Source organism: Acinonyx jubatus, chromosome A2 (assembly GCF_027475565.1).
Source record: "Acinonyx jubatus isolate Ajub_Pintada_27869175 chromosome A2, VMU_Ajub_asm_v1.0, whole genome shotgun sequence".
Taxonomy (NCBI): domain Eukaryota; kingdom Metazoa; phylum Chordata; class Mammalia; order Carnivora; family Felidae; genus Acinonyx; species Acinonyx jubatus.
The window spans coordinates 147,895,131-147,914,818 of NC_069383.1; the positions used below are offsets into that span (position 1 = coordinate 147,895,131).

Here is a 19,688-nt window from a genome sequence, read left to right on the forward strand (position 1 = left end):
GCTCAGGTCATGATCCCAGGGTCGTGGGACCTGCCATGTCAGGCTCCATGCAGTGTGCGAAGCCTGCTTAAGATTCTCTCTCTGCTCCTCCCCCATGCTTGCAGCCATACATGCTCTCTCTAGAAAGAAAAAAAGGAAAGAAGAAAGGAAGAAAGAACAACTCTGCCAGAAAGGAAGCTCCTTGAGGGCAGAGATTTATAACAATTTCCTTCTCTGCCATACCCAAGCACCTGGAACAATAGCAGTGCCAGTACTAGGTCCTACATGCTAACGCTTCCTTCTGTCACCTCATACCCACATTCTCCTCAGGAGCCAGAGAGGCACCAAGAGCTTTCAAGCCTTCATGGGCTTGAAAGAGGCAGGGAAAGGCCAAATATAGCTCCTCTGAGGAAGGTTAAAAACAAACAAACAAACAAACAAACAAAATGTAAGAGGTCTTCTGAGAGTTGCAGAGGGTTCTGAAAGGCAGAGAGGCTCACAGGAGGTTTGAGGAGGCAAAAATCAAACATACGGGTTAGGGAGAGGGGCAACAGGAAGGAGTTCAGATTGGAGTCTGGAGAAGCTACTTTAAGTTTTTCAAAAGACCAAGATAATCAAAGTGGAACTTTTAGTGGATATACCAGAAAATATGAAACAAAAGTAGAAAAGGATTTATTTATATCTCCTCTCTCACCACTTTAAAAAAAGAGGTGGCAGAAACTAAAGGCAAAGAGATCTTAAAATTATTTTATGGTAGAGGTCAAACTATTTTTTCCCCATCTTTCAGCATCTGTCTAAAAGTTAAAACAACAGAAGACACTCAGAAAACACTTGTTTATTGGGAATCAACAAATTCTTAACCTACCCCAATCACCAATGAACAATGAACAAAATAAATCAAATGGTTCATAAAGAGCACTTTGATGAAAAGGATCAATACCCACCACCCCATCCCTCCCCAGCCTCCCAGTCTTCCAATACAGGAGAAATCTCTACCATTTCTTCTGGTTGTCACCAACCTCGCTAAGTGTGCCCACAATTCTCTAGCAGATTTAGTTTACTTATACCACTCCCTACCTTCCCCTTCCAAACCCCAACCTTTTTATATTTATATTACTATCAGTTCTATCAGTTACCTTTGTTAACTTTAAAATATTGTTTACAGGACCCGAATTGCATTTTCTTGTTTGTGCTTCCAATGTCACTGTCCTTGGGCCAAAGAAGGATATCCATACATTAGGCACAAATACATTATCTTTATTCAATCACCACCATTTACTTATACTTGTGCCATATATGTGTTTGCTTTATATTTGGCTTATAATTTTTTGCATGTAGTTTTTCTGCTTTGCATAGGGATTCTAGTTCCCTTGTCCCTTGTAAAGAGCCCTATGGTCTCTTTACCATATTCCAACTATCTTCCAGCTTTTTCATTTTATCTATTGCTTGAAATCTACCCATTCCTATTCTCGAATAAATTTTTCTTGGATCCCACCAAAACTGTTCAAATTTGGGCTGACTGCTTTCCAGGGTTGTTGTATAAGTAACATGAAAATTTTCATTGGACAACTAGGTTATTAGTTCAACCATTTCTTGAATTCTTTACTTTCCTCTTTTTGATTTTCATCTGCAAGTAACCGCTTCAGAAAAGGTACAAGGAAAGGAAATTTTGGGAGTCCTCGCACTTCTGAAAACAAGCTTATTTTGCAATGACAGAACGATTTTCAAAACGATTTTCCCTCAGGACTTGGAAGGAAGACTGCTGTTGCACTGTCTTCTGGTTGTCACTGTTGTTGATGACATATCTAATTCCCATTTTTTTCAGAAGACCCAGTGTATCTTCACGGAAACTTTCAGGTTTTCTATCTATTCTTTTCTGAAACTTCATAGTGACAATTGTAGCAGGTGGACCTTTATCCTTCTGGGCAAAGGGTAGACCCTTTCAATAGGCTCCTCTCTGTAGATTCTGGATATTTTCTTCTTATACTTTGAAATATCCCTTCTTTTAATTTTTTGTCCTCATTTCCCAGAAATTCTGGTAGATGATAGATCTCTGGATTGATCCTCCATGTCTCTTTTTTTCTGCATACAATTTTTGCCTGTATTTTGGCTTTATATTGACATTTTTCTCTTGATTTTATCTTCTGATCTACGGAATATATTTTAACTTGGCAAACCCATAATTCATCTCCACAAGCTTTTTTATTTCGACAGTTTCTTCCAGATGGCATCTCTGATTGTTTCATGGATGCCACATCTTCTTGAATATCCTGGAGAATACTAAATAGTGCACTTTTATAAACAAGCAAAATCATCTAGTGGTCTGCTTCACCTAAGGTCAATTTTCCTGTTTCTCTTCTATTTTGCATGTTTTCCTCAAATGTCTGGTGATCCTTGGTTAGCTATTCACGGTAAAAAATGAAAGGTTGCCAGAAAAAGGAATGAAGTCGTGATACATGCTACAACTTGGATGAACCTCTAAAACATCATGCTAAGTGAAAGCAACCAGACACAAAAGGTCACATATTGCATGATCCCATTTATATGACACATACAGAATAGGTCAATCCACAGAAACAAAAAGCAGATTAGTGGTTGCTGAGGGCTGGGGGAGCAGAAAATAACTACTTAATGGATACCAAGTTTCCTTCTGGGTAAGGAAAATGTTTCAGAAGTAGAGATTATGGTTGCACACTGTGAATGTACTAAAAGTCACTGAATTTGAATTTGAATGGTTAATTTTAGGGGTACCTGGGTGGTTCAGTTAAGCATCGGACTCTTGATTTCAGCTCAGATCACATCTGAGTTTGTGAGTTCAAGCCCCACTCTGTTAGTGCGGAACCTGCTTGGGATTCTCTCTCTCCCCCTCTCTGCCCCTCCCCCACTCATGTTTTCTTAAAATTAAAATAAAATAACATAAGATAAAATGAAATGAAATATAAAATGGTTAATTTTATATGAATATTAAATTTAAAAAGGGGGGTGGTCAGGAAAGCAAATCCTAATTCTGTGTACACAGACAGAATGTGTCAACTGACAGGCTTTTCTTTAAGGGTGCTTAATCAGAGGCAGCTAATACACAAGACTCAAGAACCTCCAAACTGACCAATAAGGTCATCCAACCTCACACTCTAAGGGCCCTATTTCTCCCCAGGTTATTCTATTTCTTAAAAATAGGCAGATTATTTTGTCCTGAAACCAAGTGGGGGCAGGGCTGACTGTCCTACACAGAAACTTTTAATTAATTAATCCCCTCATTCCCAGCTCACTTATCTCTTCCAGCCTTTGTCAGTCAAATGAGAGCCCACAGTCTCTTCAAAGATCTGCTGGACAAACTGGCTCCTGTGTGCAATGTCCCCACATACCACCCCTCAACCTGTTCTGAGTTTATAACTCATAACAAATGCCTTTGTTATGCATTTTGCATAACAAAATGCCTTTACTTTCATTTTCCTGATATTTCAAAAGAGAAAACCACCCCTAAATTTACATCATGCTCTTCATAATCCTTCTCCCTTCCCCCCCCAACTCTATAGGCAACCACTGATTTACTTTCCTTCACAACGAGTTTGCATTTTCTAAAACTTTATATGATCAGAATCATAAAATATTTACTCTTTTTACCCCCTGGGTTTCCCTCATGCAGCATACTTTTTTGGGATTTATCAATGATGAACCATTCACTCTTTTTATACCACAGAGAAGAAGTATGTTGTTCTATGGGAATGCCACTATTTGTTCATTCATCTGTGGATATTTGAGTTGTTTCCAGTTTTTGGCTACTGCACATAAAACTGCTACAGACATTTGAATACCAAACAAACAAAAACAAACGGAGGGGGTACAAAGGTATGTGAGGGCAGTGAGCCATCTTGCAGCAGAAGCCAATGTTAAAACACTGGCAAAAAAGATGACATAGTCTACGTCATAAAATTGAAAACTTTTAAAACATTCACATTGTGTTTATGATTGCAGATATTATTAGTCATTTTTGTAGCTACTCATTATCAACATGGAGATAAGAACACACTTTTATCTTGATAACTGATGGCATAAGAAGTACGTTTAGACATCAAAAATATTACAGGTAACCTATCCAACTTGCCAGTATAGTTGGGTGTCTTTACCCTACTCCCACTCTAGTTATGAAATCAGTACACTCTGAACACTGGACACATCCTTTCAGCAGCCAAAGAAAGGACACAACTCTTTCCTCATCACTTCAATAACCCGAATTGTTTCACAATTTTTTTGTACTTCCACATGAATTCTCCACATCAATATAATATGTAATACCTCACTTTGTGTCTGAAGATTCTGTTTTATTACACCTGCATGAAGTTCAGGCTTTTGAATCAGAATTGATAGAACTAATTCCGAGATGCACCCCAAGCTGGGAACCATACATCTATTAGGTATATATGATCTCTGCTTAGAATTCACCTGGCTTCATGGAAGTCCTCTAACAAGCATGCCTTCTATCTACCAATGGGAGCACACAGAAGTAGAGCTTTGGGGTTAAATCCTCAACTTTTGCCATTTATTGACCTGCTTAGACAGTCAGATCAACAACAAGCAACTCTCAAAGAATTTAAGCCCTGGCTTACAATTTCTAATCACCATAAGTACATAGCAAGAAACGTGCACACAGTGGTAGAGAGACAGGATATCCAACTCTGCCTGGGGATCAAGGAGGACTTCGTGGGAGAAGGGAGTCAAGGGTAAGTTCTCAGCTTCCAGCTTGGTGGATGGTGGTATCATCAATTAAGACAGAGAATCCAGGAAGCTAAGTTTGATGGCATTAAAGTTATTTCTTGTAAAAGAAGGCAAGGTTATCTACCAACTCTGGAAAATGATGGTGAGAGCCTAAAATAACGGATAAAAGAAATGAGAGTGAGTAGAGCGTGCACCAGGAAAGAAACTGCTAGTGAAAAAGAGCAACTTTCCCAGATAGAGACCACTCTTTGTTCATGATTATAAGAACAGCTCTGTTCTCTTAAAATCTCCAAACCAACTTTTGTTCGTCCTCCCTGTATTTTTCTCTATTTATGGTTGATAACTTGTGGTTTTCACAGTAAAACCATTTCATGTGTATACAGGTTTGTGACAGTTCAAAGAAAAGGGAACAAAACATAAGCTTCAAATCTGACAATTCATGTCAATTTGAGTAATCAAGCCACAGGGCAGACACATTTTATGAAGAGCAAGATGAAAAGCTTCCTGTATCTCACTCTGTACCTTTCTCAAATCTTTCCTACAGGTCTTCCCTCTTTTGGACAGAGAAATCTAATCATTCAAATTTTTCCTAGAGCAGTAAGGGCAAAGACAAAATTTTTAAAGCTGGCAGGGGGCTGGGGGTGGGACAAAGCACAAGTAAGGAGATACCCCAATAATAAGAACCCTAAATCAACTGAGCACTTCATTAAGTAGTGCTGTCAATGCAGACCCAAGACCAAACACTGCAGTCAAACAGAAAGGTAGGAATAACAGGCTATATTCCCCTACATTCTTTTCCTGGTCCCAATTCAAAATTCATTTTGTGTTATTTTTACTTTTCTTATCAGTGGGCTCCTGGAGAAGAGAACCAGAGGTTCTGGATGAAGGCAAAAGAATCCAAAGTACATGATCTAACTACCACACGCATACTCAGAGGCATCATCAGCAATATGTCACCCAGAACCTTCCTCAATGTGGCTTTTACCCTATGACTCAAAACACACAATCCTAAGAATATGTTCTGAGGAACCATAGCAAATATGTGAAAGTAACATTCCCATTTTTCTGCGCTTGCCCTGCCTCCACCATGACATCTGTTTGAACATTCATGTTCGAATATTCACGTGCCAGGCACTTTATGTGCATTATCTCATTTAATACTGTGAAGGAGGTATTATCATTATTTTACAGATGAGAAAACTGAAGCTTAAAGATATTGAGGAACTTACCCAAGGTCACATTATATTAAATGGCAGAAAAGGGAACAGAGCCCAACCATCTGACCACCAGCACAGGCTCTTGCCAAGGCCCAACAGACACAAAGGCCACATTCACAAAAATGTTCACAGCAGTATAACCAGTTCACAAGAACTGTCACACATATAAGTATTCACCTAAATGCCCATCAGGAAAAGTCTGAGCAAATTATGGCTCAATATGATGGTGTGATATTTACCCGTTAAAAGTAATTTATGAGGATGAAGTAAAAACAAGGGGAAATACTTAAAATACAGGCATACCTCATTTTATTGTCCTTCGCAGATACTGCATTTTTTACAAATTGAAGGTTTGTGGCAACCATGGGTCAGGCAAGTCTGTCGGCACCATTTTTCCAACAGTATTTGCTCACTTCGTGTCTCTGTGTCACTTTTTGGTAACTCTTGCAGTATTTTAAACTTTTTCATTATTATTATATTTGTTATGGTGATCTGTGATTACAACTTGCTGAAAACTCAGGTAATAGCATTTTTTAGCCATAAAATACTTAAGGTTTTTACATTGTTTTATAGACATAACACTATGGCACTTTATAGTGCAGTGTACACATAACTTTTATATGCGCTGGGAAACCACAAAACTCATTTGACTTGCTTTGTTGTGATGTTTGCTTTATTGCAGCAGTCTGGAACCAAACCTGCAATATCTGAGGCATGCCTGTATACAAGAAAAGAGCAGAAGAATATCATTCCAGTGCCTGGCAGATAGTAAGTGCTCAATAAATATTGGTTGAATGAATGAACTGAAAGCACAGTAATATTACACACGAATACGGACAAGGTCTGAAGGATACTAAGCACGGAAGAAAACTTTTATTATAGGTTAATGGAATTACGAAGGATATTTTTTCTTAAATACTGTAGTAACACCTCAACAATATAAGGTTAAATATAAGTAAATAAATAGTTCAGGATTAGAACACAAGTGTGGTGTTAAAATCACCCCTTGATTACACATGGTTCCTATGACAGTGTGAAAGCACAAGAAAAAGACTAGAATGAAAGCTGGCCTTGAATCTGATTAAAGGCTTCTCTTCTGGAAGACGGTGAACCTGCTGTATGTGGTGCCAGGTGCACAGTGAGGACACAAAGTCAATGACGACAATAACCTTTCTAAACTGGCAAGACAGGGACAATTGTAGCACTAGTTGTACTTAGGCAATTCTCAATGTCACTCTGGACATTTCTCATCACCCTTTTAAAATAAATTTATACATCAGTAAAACACACATCAGACTTCCACACTAAAGCATCATGAAGTATGTCAACACGCCCACTAATAACCAACTATTTGAAACACAGGAATTGAATCTAGATTCTATTGAGATGCAGGCATGCAAAGAAACCTGACATCAGGTCATAAAAATAGAAATCAGACGGCTGCTCAGCACACACTCAGTGTTACCAAGCCCAGCTTGAGGACACTTTCCCCTGAGAAGTAATAAAAAAACAATTACCATTAACTAATATGTAAATAAAAATAAAATGGTCCAAAATCCAGCTATATCAGGATATTAAAAAGTTGGTTAAGTAAAATGAAAGTCTTTTTTTAGATATACAAAAACTTGATGCCACTTAAGAGAAAGGTTAAATATAAGGTATTTTGTGTTAAGAACATCAACTGCTCACGTTACAAGTGAGAAATGTGTAGAAACCAGGTTGTTTTGAACACGAGACTATAAAGACTTCTGCACTTGGGAGTCAGAAGCCCTGAAAACCAATTATGATTCATCCACAAAAGGGAAAAATGATCCAGAAGAATCATAAGAGATTTTCCAGCCACATTTTGCTGAATATCTAACACTAGATTTTAAAACAAATTCAAGAGTGGCAGAATAAAGATTTCTACATAACATTTTCCCAGCTCCACTGCAGTTAATACAGCAATTCATAAAGCAAGAACTGTAGTAAAAACACTCACAACCAGCCTATTTCTCCAATCCTATCCGGGGAACGAACACCAGGCTTAAGAAGTAAATAGTGCAGTCCAGCACTGAAGAAGTTTAAAAATTCTGTTCCTTTCCTCCAAATAGTAAAGACACCTCAGGCTGCATTTATGATCCTCCATGTGTTATTCTCTTTTACCTATAGTTCTTAGTCTCCCACTCTAGCACAGAAGGTAACTTTTCCACTCAATTCATTGACCCATGGAGCTTGGACTTGTGTTACCTGCACTGCCCTTCTACTTCACTTTCAAGGTTCTCCAGTCACAAGTTCAGACAGCTCATTGTTGCTCCATAGACTAGATCTAGCCCAAAGTGACTATTTCTTCTCCCTTCTTATGCAATTGGGTGGGGCCTTGAACAACATAACAACACTTGTCTCCTGCCCACACCCCTAATGTGCTACTGAGAGAAGGAGCTCACCATGCAGGAGATTCCCCTGGCCCATCACCAATGAAAGCCAGCCTAGACTGTCTGGGGTTCTCCCATGGCTGAGCTCCTTCCTGAGCAGCCAACAGCAAATGCCTCAGGATTTTCACAGAACAGTACTAACAGGATTCACTGAATGACAAAATTCCTCTTGGCTAACTAGTGCACATTTTGCAATAAAAATGTCTGTTATTACTAGAAAAGACCTCTCTCATCTATAACAATAACAATCAAATAATCTTTGTGTGAGTTTCATATAAAAATAAATACAGTGTTTTAAAAAGTTAACTGTTTTCCTTAAAGACTCATACCTACGTAACTGACTACAAATATTTGTCAAAGATTTTTCCTCTCCTACAACATAGTACCTCGCCTGGCAATCATCTAATCTCTAATGACTACAGTTGGCACTTGAACATGGGCTTGAACTGGGCAAAACCACTTACATGCAAATTTTTTACACTACAGTACTATAAATGTCTTTTCCCTATGATTTTCTTAGTAACATTCTCTTTTCTCTAGCTTACTTTATTGTAAGAATACAGTACACAATACACATAACATACAAAACATGTGTTAATTGACTTTATGTCATTGGTAAGGCTTCCAGTCAACAGTAAACTATTAGTATTAAGATTGGGGGAGTCAAAGTTATATATATATCGATTTTTAGCAGTGTGGGGGTTGGCATCCCTAATCCCTGCATTGTTCAAGGGTCAACTGTATTCTATCTGTAAGATGACAGCTCATTCTAAAAACAATGCTTCTAGTTTTGCTATTATTTGAACACTAGTAGCTGCCCCCTCCCCCCCATAACAGATAAGCATTTTCTCTGTTGTCTATCCTTAGCCCTTAATCTGATTTCCTGGGAAGTTTCCTTTCTCAATTAATGATCGTACTCATGGATCTGTCTCACAACACATATAGGAAGTTACCCTGACACCAGGGGCCCTCATGACACCAAAAGCCCAGACTGGAATTTTAATATTTAAGAGAGGTCAAATCTCAAAAGGCAATAATAAAGTTACTTTTATGCTGAAGAATGGCTCATCCATTGGCAACTAACAATACACAACAAAGTAAAATAAACACAAGTATCAGTGAAAAAGTCAAGCCAGTCCTCAAACTTAGCTTTCATTCATAGACAACTGTTCATATGGCAGAGTTTTAAACCACATACGTGTCATATTTTCTACTAGTCAAACACCTAAATCAATAAAATAATTAAGTATCTCAATATGTCATGGAGTTGTGCAAACACCATGATCAATGGGGAACACCAGCAGTGATTTGGATGATCACCACTGAGCTCCACTCTCTGATACACATGCAACAGGGGAGCTAGAACAGCCAAAGCAGCAATAAACACCATTCTGTAAATGCAGCACTTAAATTATCCCCTCCTGCCTCATGATATATTATATAGAAAAATAAAATATCACAAAAATAAAAACATTAGTTTTTAGCCAGTCTGAAAAAGAAAGATTGTGTGTGATTTCCTCTTTACTCTTAATTTAGCTGTTTTTGCCTAGCCTCTTTGGTCAAATTCCCAAACTACTTAAAACACCACTAAGTCCCTTTATATGTAGCCAAACCATCAAAAGAACCCAGACCCTTGCTGCCCAGCCCCAGAAAGAAAATGGGTTATTAACATGCTCCTCAGTGAGGTCTAGGGAGGGAGGAAAAAAAATCTATCTTCTACCAAGATCTAAATTTTCATGGGCTATTTTCTTCTTTGCCCCATTTTCTCTTTAACCCTTTCCTTGTGTTTCAACATTCTTCCATCTTTTTTTACTCCTTCATCTCTACACCAAGTACTTTTTGCTTCTTCTTTTCATGATCTTTAACTTTGTTTTCCTTAAAGACTCATACCTACATAATCGACTACAAATATTTGTCAGAGATTTTTCCTCTCCTATAATACCTTACCTGGCAATCTAATCTCTAATGACTATAGTTGACACTTGAACAACATGGCCATAATGCCTTTTCATGACAACAGAGAAGGATGTACAGTAGAGGGACTAGGGAATCTAGCTCATACCAACAGCATCAGCTATTGTCATCAACAGTTGACAAAACCCACAGTAGCCAAGAAATCACAGTATCCAAGAAATTATTCAACACCTACTATGGATGAAACACTGAGACAGGAATGATGGGGAAGAAAAGGAATAAAGCAGTTTCTGCCCTCTAAGAAGTGACAATCTAGTTGGAGAGATCATGCAAAAATATGCAAAAAGGTTAAACAAGATAAAGCAGTCAGAAGACTGCAGTATGTGCTCTAATATACATGGGTTGTGATGTTTGGGCCCTGAGACCAAAGGAGAGTACAACCACTATGTTGTAGGGGTCTCAAGAAGGCTTGCTCAGGAAAAGTATAAGCTAGACTGAAGGACCTCTGAGGGTATAAAAAGTGAAGAAGGAAAGGGAGGGCTTTCTATGGGAGGAAGACTTTCCAGGGGGCTGACCCTGTATCAGCTTAATAAGAAGAAAGAATGTAAAATGGTAAATGTTACATGTATTTTACCACAATTTAAAAAAAAGGAGGACACGTGCCTGGGTCCCTCACCTCTCTCCAAAAGGGTAGGAAAATCAGCACAGATTGCTTGACAAACAGAATTCTTATACATAGATGGAACATCCTGATGAACTTAGTCAACTGATAATCTCCAGCACATAGCCACACACCTGATACCTTTTCTATTTAAATGCCAACACTGTGTATAACCTAACAATATGGTTAAAGAAACGAGTTTATCAGATAGAGAGAGGTGTGCATTGTGAGGAAGAGACCTGATGCTTCTTTTTCTACCAGGGAAATGTCCTCTGGAAACAGAGGTCCCAGCAGCTTTGCTAAAGTTATGGTGTAGAAATCCCAAATCCAGATGTTCCAATGGGTCTCCATTCTTCAGAGCTTTCTGCTGAGCACAAGAATTCTCCAATCCTTCCAAAAGTGAGTCACAAAAAAAGTTTTAGATTTCAACTTCCAAATAGCTGGTAATAAAGCCCTGACTATCTAAATCCAAGATATTAGTTAGCCTTTGCTGACTACCTGGAAAAAAAAAAAAATCCCTAAACTAGTAGATAAAGCAGCTTTTACAAAAATAACACAGCACATCTTAGTTACTTCCATTTAAATACCAACAAGACAATTATTTGGTTGAAATCATGCCAATGTGTCCTTGACCTTCAATTTGAGCAGAAAACAAGATCCATATAACAGTTTCTGAAGGAAGGTCAGCGAAAACAATGAAATAAGAGAAATGTCCCCACTTTCACATAATGGCCAACATTAGAGGAGAAAGAAAACATGCTGGGAAATTGTCTAAATGACATAAAGATATTCATAGCACACAGTGTTCTATGTGAGTATACTATGTACTAGTCTAATATTACATAGCACAAAATGTGCATGGTAAGAACAATAACTGGCCTGGGGCGCAAGATTGAAAAGCATGCTAGTTTAAGTGTTAAAAATAAGATTCTTGCTGGAATAACCAACTCTTTAAATTTTCCATATAAAACCCCAAAATCAGTGAAACACAAGCTAAAATTTCTTTCAACATTAGACATTAATTTATGATACAACGGGGCTCAATTAGCACAGAGGCACTGATTATTCAGGGCATACCCTGGGTACCTCTCAAGACATTTGCCAGTCATTCATACATGGTCATGTAGAGGATGACAATCCTGAGGCTAATCATATCTTACCTCATAAAGTTTCATAAAACTCACTTTCTGAAACCAGTGTTAATCTATGCAATTCCGCTTCAATGTACTTCCAGTCTATCCCGAATCTACCCCACCCTTCCTTTTTAATTCTTAGTAATTTGGGAATTTGAGGACCTTAGATACACATATATTAGAAAACAAATTGAAGCATCAAATGTGTCCAACTAATGCAGCATACACCTAAATTTGGTTTCACTACAGGGCCATTCATTTGATCAATACAGAGGAGACATCAGTTAGCAACAGCTCATATTTAGATTTAACTGGGGGCATTATACCTGGAATTGACAATACTGCTCACCTTTAGGACAGAGGCTAAGCTGGTCATGTGCTCATTGAGGGCACCCTCGGACTCCTTGTAGGTCAAGCAGGTGAACTGGTACTCCTCAGGATCAAAGGCATCGGCTCCCTGCTGCTCAACATCGCTGGCTACTCCCACGTAATAGTCCTCTATGTCCCCAGGGTCTTCATCCTCTTCTTCTTCCTCACAATTTGGGTCATAGTCCTCTTCATTGCTGTCAGACCCCTGGCTATTCATGTCCACAGACATCTTAGCATCCAGCCAAGTTGCAGATCAGGAAAGCAGTTTTTTTCCCCACCCCCCAAACTTTACCACTTTCTCAAATGCATTAGTGTTTTTTGTCTTCTAAGGAAGGAAAAGAAAAAAATAAGTGTTACTTTCACTATAAGTTATAACAGTAACCATTCAAAAATCAAAATGTCATAGGCTGGCCCTACCCCCCATTATGGCCTATTCCAACTCTGGTCTCATACAGGAAACTTCACCATCATCTCCCTGCCCAAGCTTATCGAAGGGAAACTCTTCCCTTGAAGGGCAGAAGCAGCTAATGATGGTAACTTCACAAGAAGGGCCTCACATGGAAAAGTAAATAAGGAAGGCCATCTGCTCCATGTCAAGGGGTCAAATTCCCATGGATTTATCCTTCTTGTGGGAGTCCTTAAGAAAGAGGCACTGGGCGCCTAGATGGCTCAGTCAGTTGGGCATCTGACTCTTGATTTCAGCTCAGATCATGATCTCATGGTTTGTGAGATCGAGCCCCACACTGAGCTCTGCGCTGACAGCAAGGAGCCTGCTTGGGATTCCCTCTCTCCCTCGCTCTCTCTCAAAATAAACAAACTTAAAAAAAAAAAAAAAAGGCACATCTCCACAGGTGAAGCAACCTAAAGGCTGAACTACCAAAGTTTAAAATCTCTTTGCTAATTACACCCCACTAAGCGGTGACACATAAAGTACACAAATGACATAGTTCCTTCCCTCTGTAATGTCTAGGAAAAAAATACCACTGTTCCACAGACATTGCTCTCAGATATCTGAAAAACAGGTGCATAGTTAGTTAAGAAAAAATAAAAGGCACAAAGCTCTTCAACATCCTCCTCTAGTCTGCAGAGTTAACTGATTTTTCACTTTTAAAGGATTCTACTGATCCTTTCTTTCTTTTTTTTTTTTTTTTAAGTAATCTCTACACCCAGTGTGGGGCATGAACTCACAACCCCGAGATCAAGAGTCGCATGCTCCACTGACTAAGCCAGCGAGGCACCCCTCTACTGATTCTTTTTTTTTTTTTTTTAATTTTTTTTTTTTAACGTTTATTTATTTTTGAGACAGAGAGAGACAGAGCATGAACAGGGAAGGATCAGAGAGAGAGGGAGACACAGAATCTGAAACAGGCTCCAGGCTCTGAGCGGTCAGCACAGAGCCCGACGCGGGGCTCGAACTCACGGACCGTGAGATCATGACCCGAGCCGAAGTCGGATACTTAACCGACTGGGCCACCCAGGCGCCCGTCTACTGATTCTTTAAAAGGGGTACTTTGAGGCAAAGAAATTGATCCAATAGTGAAGGAAAACTACAAATTGAAGGAAAACTACGCATATTCTGCCTTGACCGAATGAAGGGTAGGAAAAACCAAAATCTATTTAAGATGAAGAAAAAGAGTTCAAATGGAACAAGTTATTAAAAAAAAAAAACTCAGAGGTCAAAATGTTACTCAATTACAAATGAAAAGAGAATACTAGTTGAAAAAGCAAAACAATCACAAGTCCTAACTTCACCTCAGAGAAGATTTTGGTAAAAACCCATTAACTTTTCTGCATAAGTACCGTTCCAAGTGATCATCTGCAAGAAACAGTATTAAACAGTGATTTAAATCTAAAAACTAATAGGACTTTAAAATGCAAGAGCATCTGGATTGAATGGTATGTAAATAACTTCCATAACCAAATCTGGATTAAATGCAAAAGTATATATGAAGTCTATCTGACCATAAATAAGACAAAGATAAAAATTAAAACACATTAAAATGAACGTGTACTGACTCTGTAACCAGTCTAAAGGACTACAGAGCCACCTTTTAATGATATTATAAAAATAGCAGGGAATTGAAGTTTGACATGCTAACCATAAATGCCCAGTTTTTTTTTAAATCACATTAATAAAAGGGAATTTGCAGTTTGACTTCTAACAAACTGTTTGGTATAGAATGACCTAATTACAAATAAACTATGGTATTTTTCCTTTAGAAAAAAAAAAGTTAATCTTTAAATTAAAAATACCTGTAATTCTTGAAGATCTTTCAAGATGTCACCCCAAATATTCTATGTCATATAACTTCCATCTAAAATGAAAAGACAAAACTGTATTTAAATTTTTTAAGTTGGCACCCTGGTTTTGCAAATTTATTATTTTTTTTAAAAGCAAAGACATTTAAAAGGATATGCAGCAAGAGACCAGAGTAACTATGAAATTATTTTCTTGTAAGTCCCACAGAAACCTGTATGTCATTATACTGAAAAGAGTTACACGGCCTTCTAAAAAAGAAAGTATTCAAAGTAAACAGCTGATAATAATTTAACCTGGAGTACTGGTGATGTAAATAGATACCTAATCCCTCTCCTCAGTTTGGAAACCCACCACCTTGCTCCTATGGCTCAGATTTCCTAAATTACTAGCACAATTTCAATCCTAAAGGTTACACAGAAGTTAGCAAACTGCAACTGGCTTAAAATGAGACTTAGTATAAAGTCACTTCCATGGTGATAATCTAATACAGAATATCGTCAATATTTCAGACCTCCCTTTACTCATGAAAAAGTTATTGTGAAATAAAAAGTGTCCCCAATAGGATGTCAAGTAGGCTATATTAACATCCATTTGCTGCCTCTCTTCTGACATGCTCAAAGGCCATCCGACCTTCTCAGATACAGATCTCACTATCCAAAACTAAGTACTATTACGTGCTTACTCAATAAGAAATCTTATGTCTATTTCTTTATCCTTTAGGATTTCCTAGAAAACCAGAATTTATAACTTCAAAAAAATACTTCTAACACAGGTAAATATAAACTAAATGAAAATTAAAGTCCAATGATTATGTAAAATTATTTCTAAAATAGAAAACTGGGGCACCTGGGTGGCTCAGTCGGTTAAGTGCTGACTTGGGCTCAGATCATGGTCTCATGGTTCATGAGTTTGAGTCCGGTAAGGCTCTGTGCTGACAGCTCGGGGCTTGGAGCCTGTGTCAGGTTCTGTGTCTCCCTCTCTCTCTGCCCCCCCCCCCCACTTGTGCTCTGCCTGTCTCTCAAAAATTAATAAACATTAAAAAAAATTTTTTTTAATAGAGAACTGATTTTTTAAATATCTTTTAACCTGTATTTTTATGCAAGATACTGCTTCTTGGGCGAATAAACTCTATAAATTATTGTTCCCATCTACAAAATTTCACTACCAATATTAGTTCTCATTTAATGACAGCCAATTTCAGGTTTGACTCATTAAATCTTCACAATCCTACAAGGTGACTATCATCCACTTCTTACAAATGAGGAAGCTACAGTTCAAAAAAGTTAAGTAACTTGTCCAGATCACACTGCTGCAACCAGTATTACCCAGAGACAATACTTCCACAAGACTCATGACCTATGAGGATTCATAAATCTCCATCACCCTCCCAGAAAACCTAATACTATCTACCTGCAGAATCACAACAAAAGGCCATGCTTTCCACTTTCTCTGGATTTCTCCCCAGGATTGGAGCTTAGAGGTTTGCCCATAGGCTTCTCACCAACTAAATACTCAAGAAGCAGAGTAAACTTTCAGACTCCCCTTCAAAAAAGAGCCATTTCATACTTAGTAGGTGTTCTAGGTTTAGATTTAAACACTTAATCTTTTCAAAGTTAAATATCCCTAATTCTACTTAAAAGAGTGCTGACATTGCTCAAAGGGTCCAGAATGTTATTGTCTTATTAACAGAACTGATGACAACGCTTTAACTTCCTTTAGATGTTAGCTATTATCCCTACACCCTAGACAGAGGAGTAATAGAAATTACTTCTCCTCCAGAGCCAAAGTCACGTGTTCAAAAGACGTGACACCCTCCCTGGGCTAAAGGATCCAAACTGAAGACTTCTCTCTCAGTTTAAAGTTGACAAGAACAAAATACTTTTTGGCGAGTCCGACGATGTTTACTCCAGACATAATATTTGGCTCTGAATGGTCATTTACTAAGGTTACATCTCCAAAGAAAACTACTTAGCACTTTTAAAATATGAACCAGCAACTTAGTTTCAAAACTCCACACTACACCATCCTAAGATGGTTGGCACTAGCCCCATGTGGTTATTAAAATTTAACTTAAAAATTAAATAAAACCTAAAAGTTGGGTTTTCAGTAGCACTAGCCACAAGTCAAATGCTCAACAGCCACGTGTGGCTAGGGACTATCCTACTTAGCAGCAGAAGTATAGAATATGTCCATTGTGGCAGAAAGTTCTACGGGACAGAGCAACAATCAGTACAGAGGTGAAGTCATTCGAAAACACGGCTGCCTCTCCCGCGGCTAGCACAGCAGCGTCCGGCGAGACGGCTCTTGGGCCGAATGTCGGTACCGAGGCGCCGGGACAGCCTCGAGGACACGGAGCCCACGCGCCAGTGGACCCTTCGCAGGCGGGCGTTAACTAACCGTGCGAATGGCACTGCGAAGGCTCCGAAAGATGACTGGGAGTTGGAAGCCCCAGAGGCGGCGCGTTTCCCCGGCGCGCCCGGTAGGGAGGGCCCAGATGCGCCGGCGCCAGTCGGTCAGAGGCGCTGGCCTCCGACCTCTCCACCAGATGAGAAGACGGCGGGAGGAGAGAAAACTGAGAGACGCCAGGCGCCCGCCCGCCCCGGCCGTAGCCTTCAGCCGCCCCTCCGCGGGCGGCGCTGGGAGCTGAGACGGTGAACCGGCGGCCGGGCGGCACGGGGGCCTCGCGGACGGCGACGAAGGCGGAGCCCCGGCCGGGCCAGGGAGGCGCGCGGGGAGCCCACCCCCCCTCCCCGGCGCGCCGGGGTAAACAAGGCCGCGACCTGCGCCGCACACTTACCGGGAGCCGCAGCCCGCGGCCGCTGAGCCCGGGCAGGCCAGACCGGGTCTGGCCGGGCCAGACGGGTCGGACACTGTAGCAGAAGCGACAGCGGAGGCGACGGGCCGACGCCGGTCAAGGCCCGCGCTCCTTCCTCCCGCGGAGCCGTCTCCGCAGCTCCGGAAGTGCTCAGTACGGTTGCGTCACTTCCGGCCCGGGGTCGACCTGCGGTCGCTGAGGTCGCGACTGGCGCTGGGTATTAGCGTCCCTTGGCTGGCGCTTCGCTACACCCCAGCACTCAGATCCCGAGTGTGAGCGGGGTACGGCCGGCTCAGAAGGCTGAGGGAGGCCTCGGGGGAGAGGGGTCGGCTTATTGGAGAGTGGTCAAGGCATCTCTTCCGGCTTTCACCAGCGCCGCCCGCCAGGATATTTAACCAGCGTTTTTCTGATGGACTCCTCGCTTCACTGTTTGTATTCGAGTGTAGCGCACAGAAGACATAATGACGTCCGTGGAGTGGATAAAGGACTGTTGTTTCCCGGCCCCTACCTGGTGGAAAGAGAACTGGGCCTTCGGGTCAGCGCGCCGGGACGGCAATTTCTGCCTACACTCTCAGGCTGCCGCCTGGTGGCCCCCGAGCCGCAGAGACCATCCGGGCTCGGCTTTTCCTTTTTACTCTTCCGCCCAGTTCTCCAGCTTCCCATTCACCGTACAAGAGTGAATAGAAATTTTGTTTCTTAAATTCCACATTGCCTTGCTGCACGGTTTCTTCAAACAGTATAGGAAGTATGTGCTATCTTGTCTCCCCGTAACTTCTAGGACCTGTTGCCAAGTATTGTGGGTAGATAGAGCCACTGAGGCTCACTCAAGTTGCTGCTGGACAAGTGGAAATGCGGGTGTGAAGCGGGTGATGTTAGGGAACATCCTGGCTGTTGAAGTCCTCATAATCCAAACTATTTCCACCCATACACAAATCGTGTATGTACTGATATTCAAGATAACTATGCGTAACGAGTTCTTTAGTTCTTGATTTTTTTTTCCTTAGTTCTTCTTGCATGTATCCTTGTATCGCTTTTTTTTTTTTTTTTTTTTTTTTTGAGAGAGAGAGAGAGAGAGAGAGAGAGAGAGAGAGCTTGCGCAGGGAAGGGGGTAGAGGGAGAAAGAATGTCATGCAAGCTCCACACTCAAGGTGGAGCCCAACGCAGGTTCGGTTTCATGACCTTGGGATCATGATCCTGGCTGAAATCAAGAGTCGGCTGCTCAACCGACTCAGCCACCCAGGCGCCCCTCCTGTATTTCTTATACATGGTTTTCAGCTTCCAGTTTAACTCAGAGCATGTACTTAAATAAGGTGCAGCCAAGTTCTAGAAAGCCTCACACCCCTCCCCCCCCAAAAAGAAACAACTACTTGAAAGCCCAAATTAATTTGGAGTGAAAACTAGTAGCAATGAGTAACAATTGTAGGATTATGAATTTTATATGCATTAGCAACATAAAAGTCTACTAAAATCCAATGTACTTATTTCATTTGTTTTGACAAAACATGCCTTTAAATTAGCAAAGAACCTAAGATATATTTTGTGCAAATGAAATCTCAGTTTCATAGCTGGGTTCTCACTTTGGGTTACTGGTAGTAAATGCTCTCCAGCAATTAAAAGGAAACAGTCTTTCTGTAGCATTATTGGATTTACAAAATAGAATTTGTTCATGTGTCAAGTACATGGGTGCACATACAATATATTGGAATCCTATGTGTTATCCTTATTTGTTCACGTGTCTTTCCCCTGCTAAAAGTGAGTTTCTTAAGGGCACAGATCCAACCTTATTTTCAATATTACTTTATTAAGTAAACATTTATTGGGCTGATGATAATATTTTTAACTAGTGGAAATTTCTTTCCAGGAAATAGAGATTTAAGAATTAAGCCAAAACATAAAAACAGGGAGGGGGACAAAACCGAAAATACGGAGAACAAACAGGGTTACTGGAGGGGTAGTGGGAGGGGGGAATGGGATAAATGGGTAAGGGGCACTAAGGAATCTACTCCTGAAATCATTGTTCCACTATATGCTAACTAATCTGGATGTAAATTTTAAAAAAACAAAAAAACAAGTTAATAAAAATAAATAAATAAACATTTTAAAAAAAGAAGCCAAAACATTTAAGGATATGCATAAAAGTATGTGCACAGATATGTGCTTTGGAATGGTGATTCAAATAGAAAATGTTTGCAGGATCCAAAATGTCCCAA

The 19,688-nt window shown here is 40.1% G+C and overlaps 1 protein-coding gene across 4 annotated transcripts in view; it reads right to left on the bottom strand.

The window, feature by feature from the left end:
* ARIH2 (ariadne RBR E3 ubiquitin protein ligase 2) overlaps positions 1-17,634 on the bottom strand; it is a 47,420-nt gene extending 29,786 nt beyond the window's left edge. The window contains exons 1-3 of one of the 4 annotated variants that reach the window (XM_027038686.2): positions 17,461-17,633; positions 14,657-14,718; positions 12,384-12,728 (exon numbers count right to left, since the gene is read on the bottom strand). In XM_027038686.2, the coding sequence (XP_026894487.1) occupies positions 12,384-12,632 (249 nt within the window). In that variant the 5' untranslated portion in view covers positions 12,633-12,728; positions 14,657-14,718; positions 17,461-17,633. Of the gene's footprint in view, positions 1-12,383; positions 12,729-14,656; positions 14,719-17,060; positions 17,368-17,460 lie in introns of those variants that run through there. The other 3 variants (XM_015077036.3, XM_053219415.1, XM_015077037.3) reach the window with 3 other exon arrangements.
* Between the last annotated feature and the right edge of the window lie 2,054 nt (positions 17,635-19,688).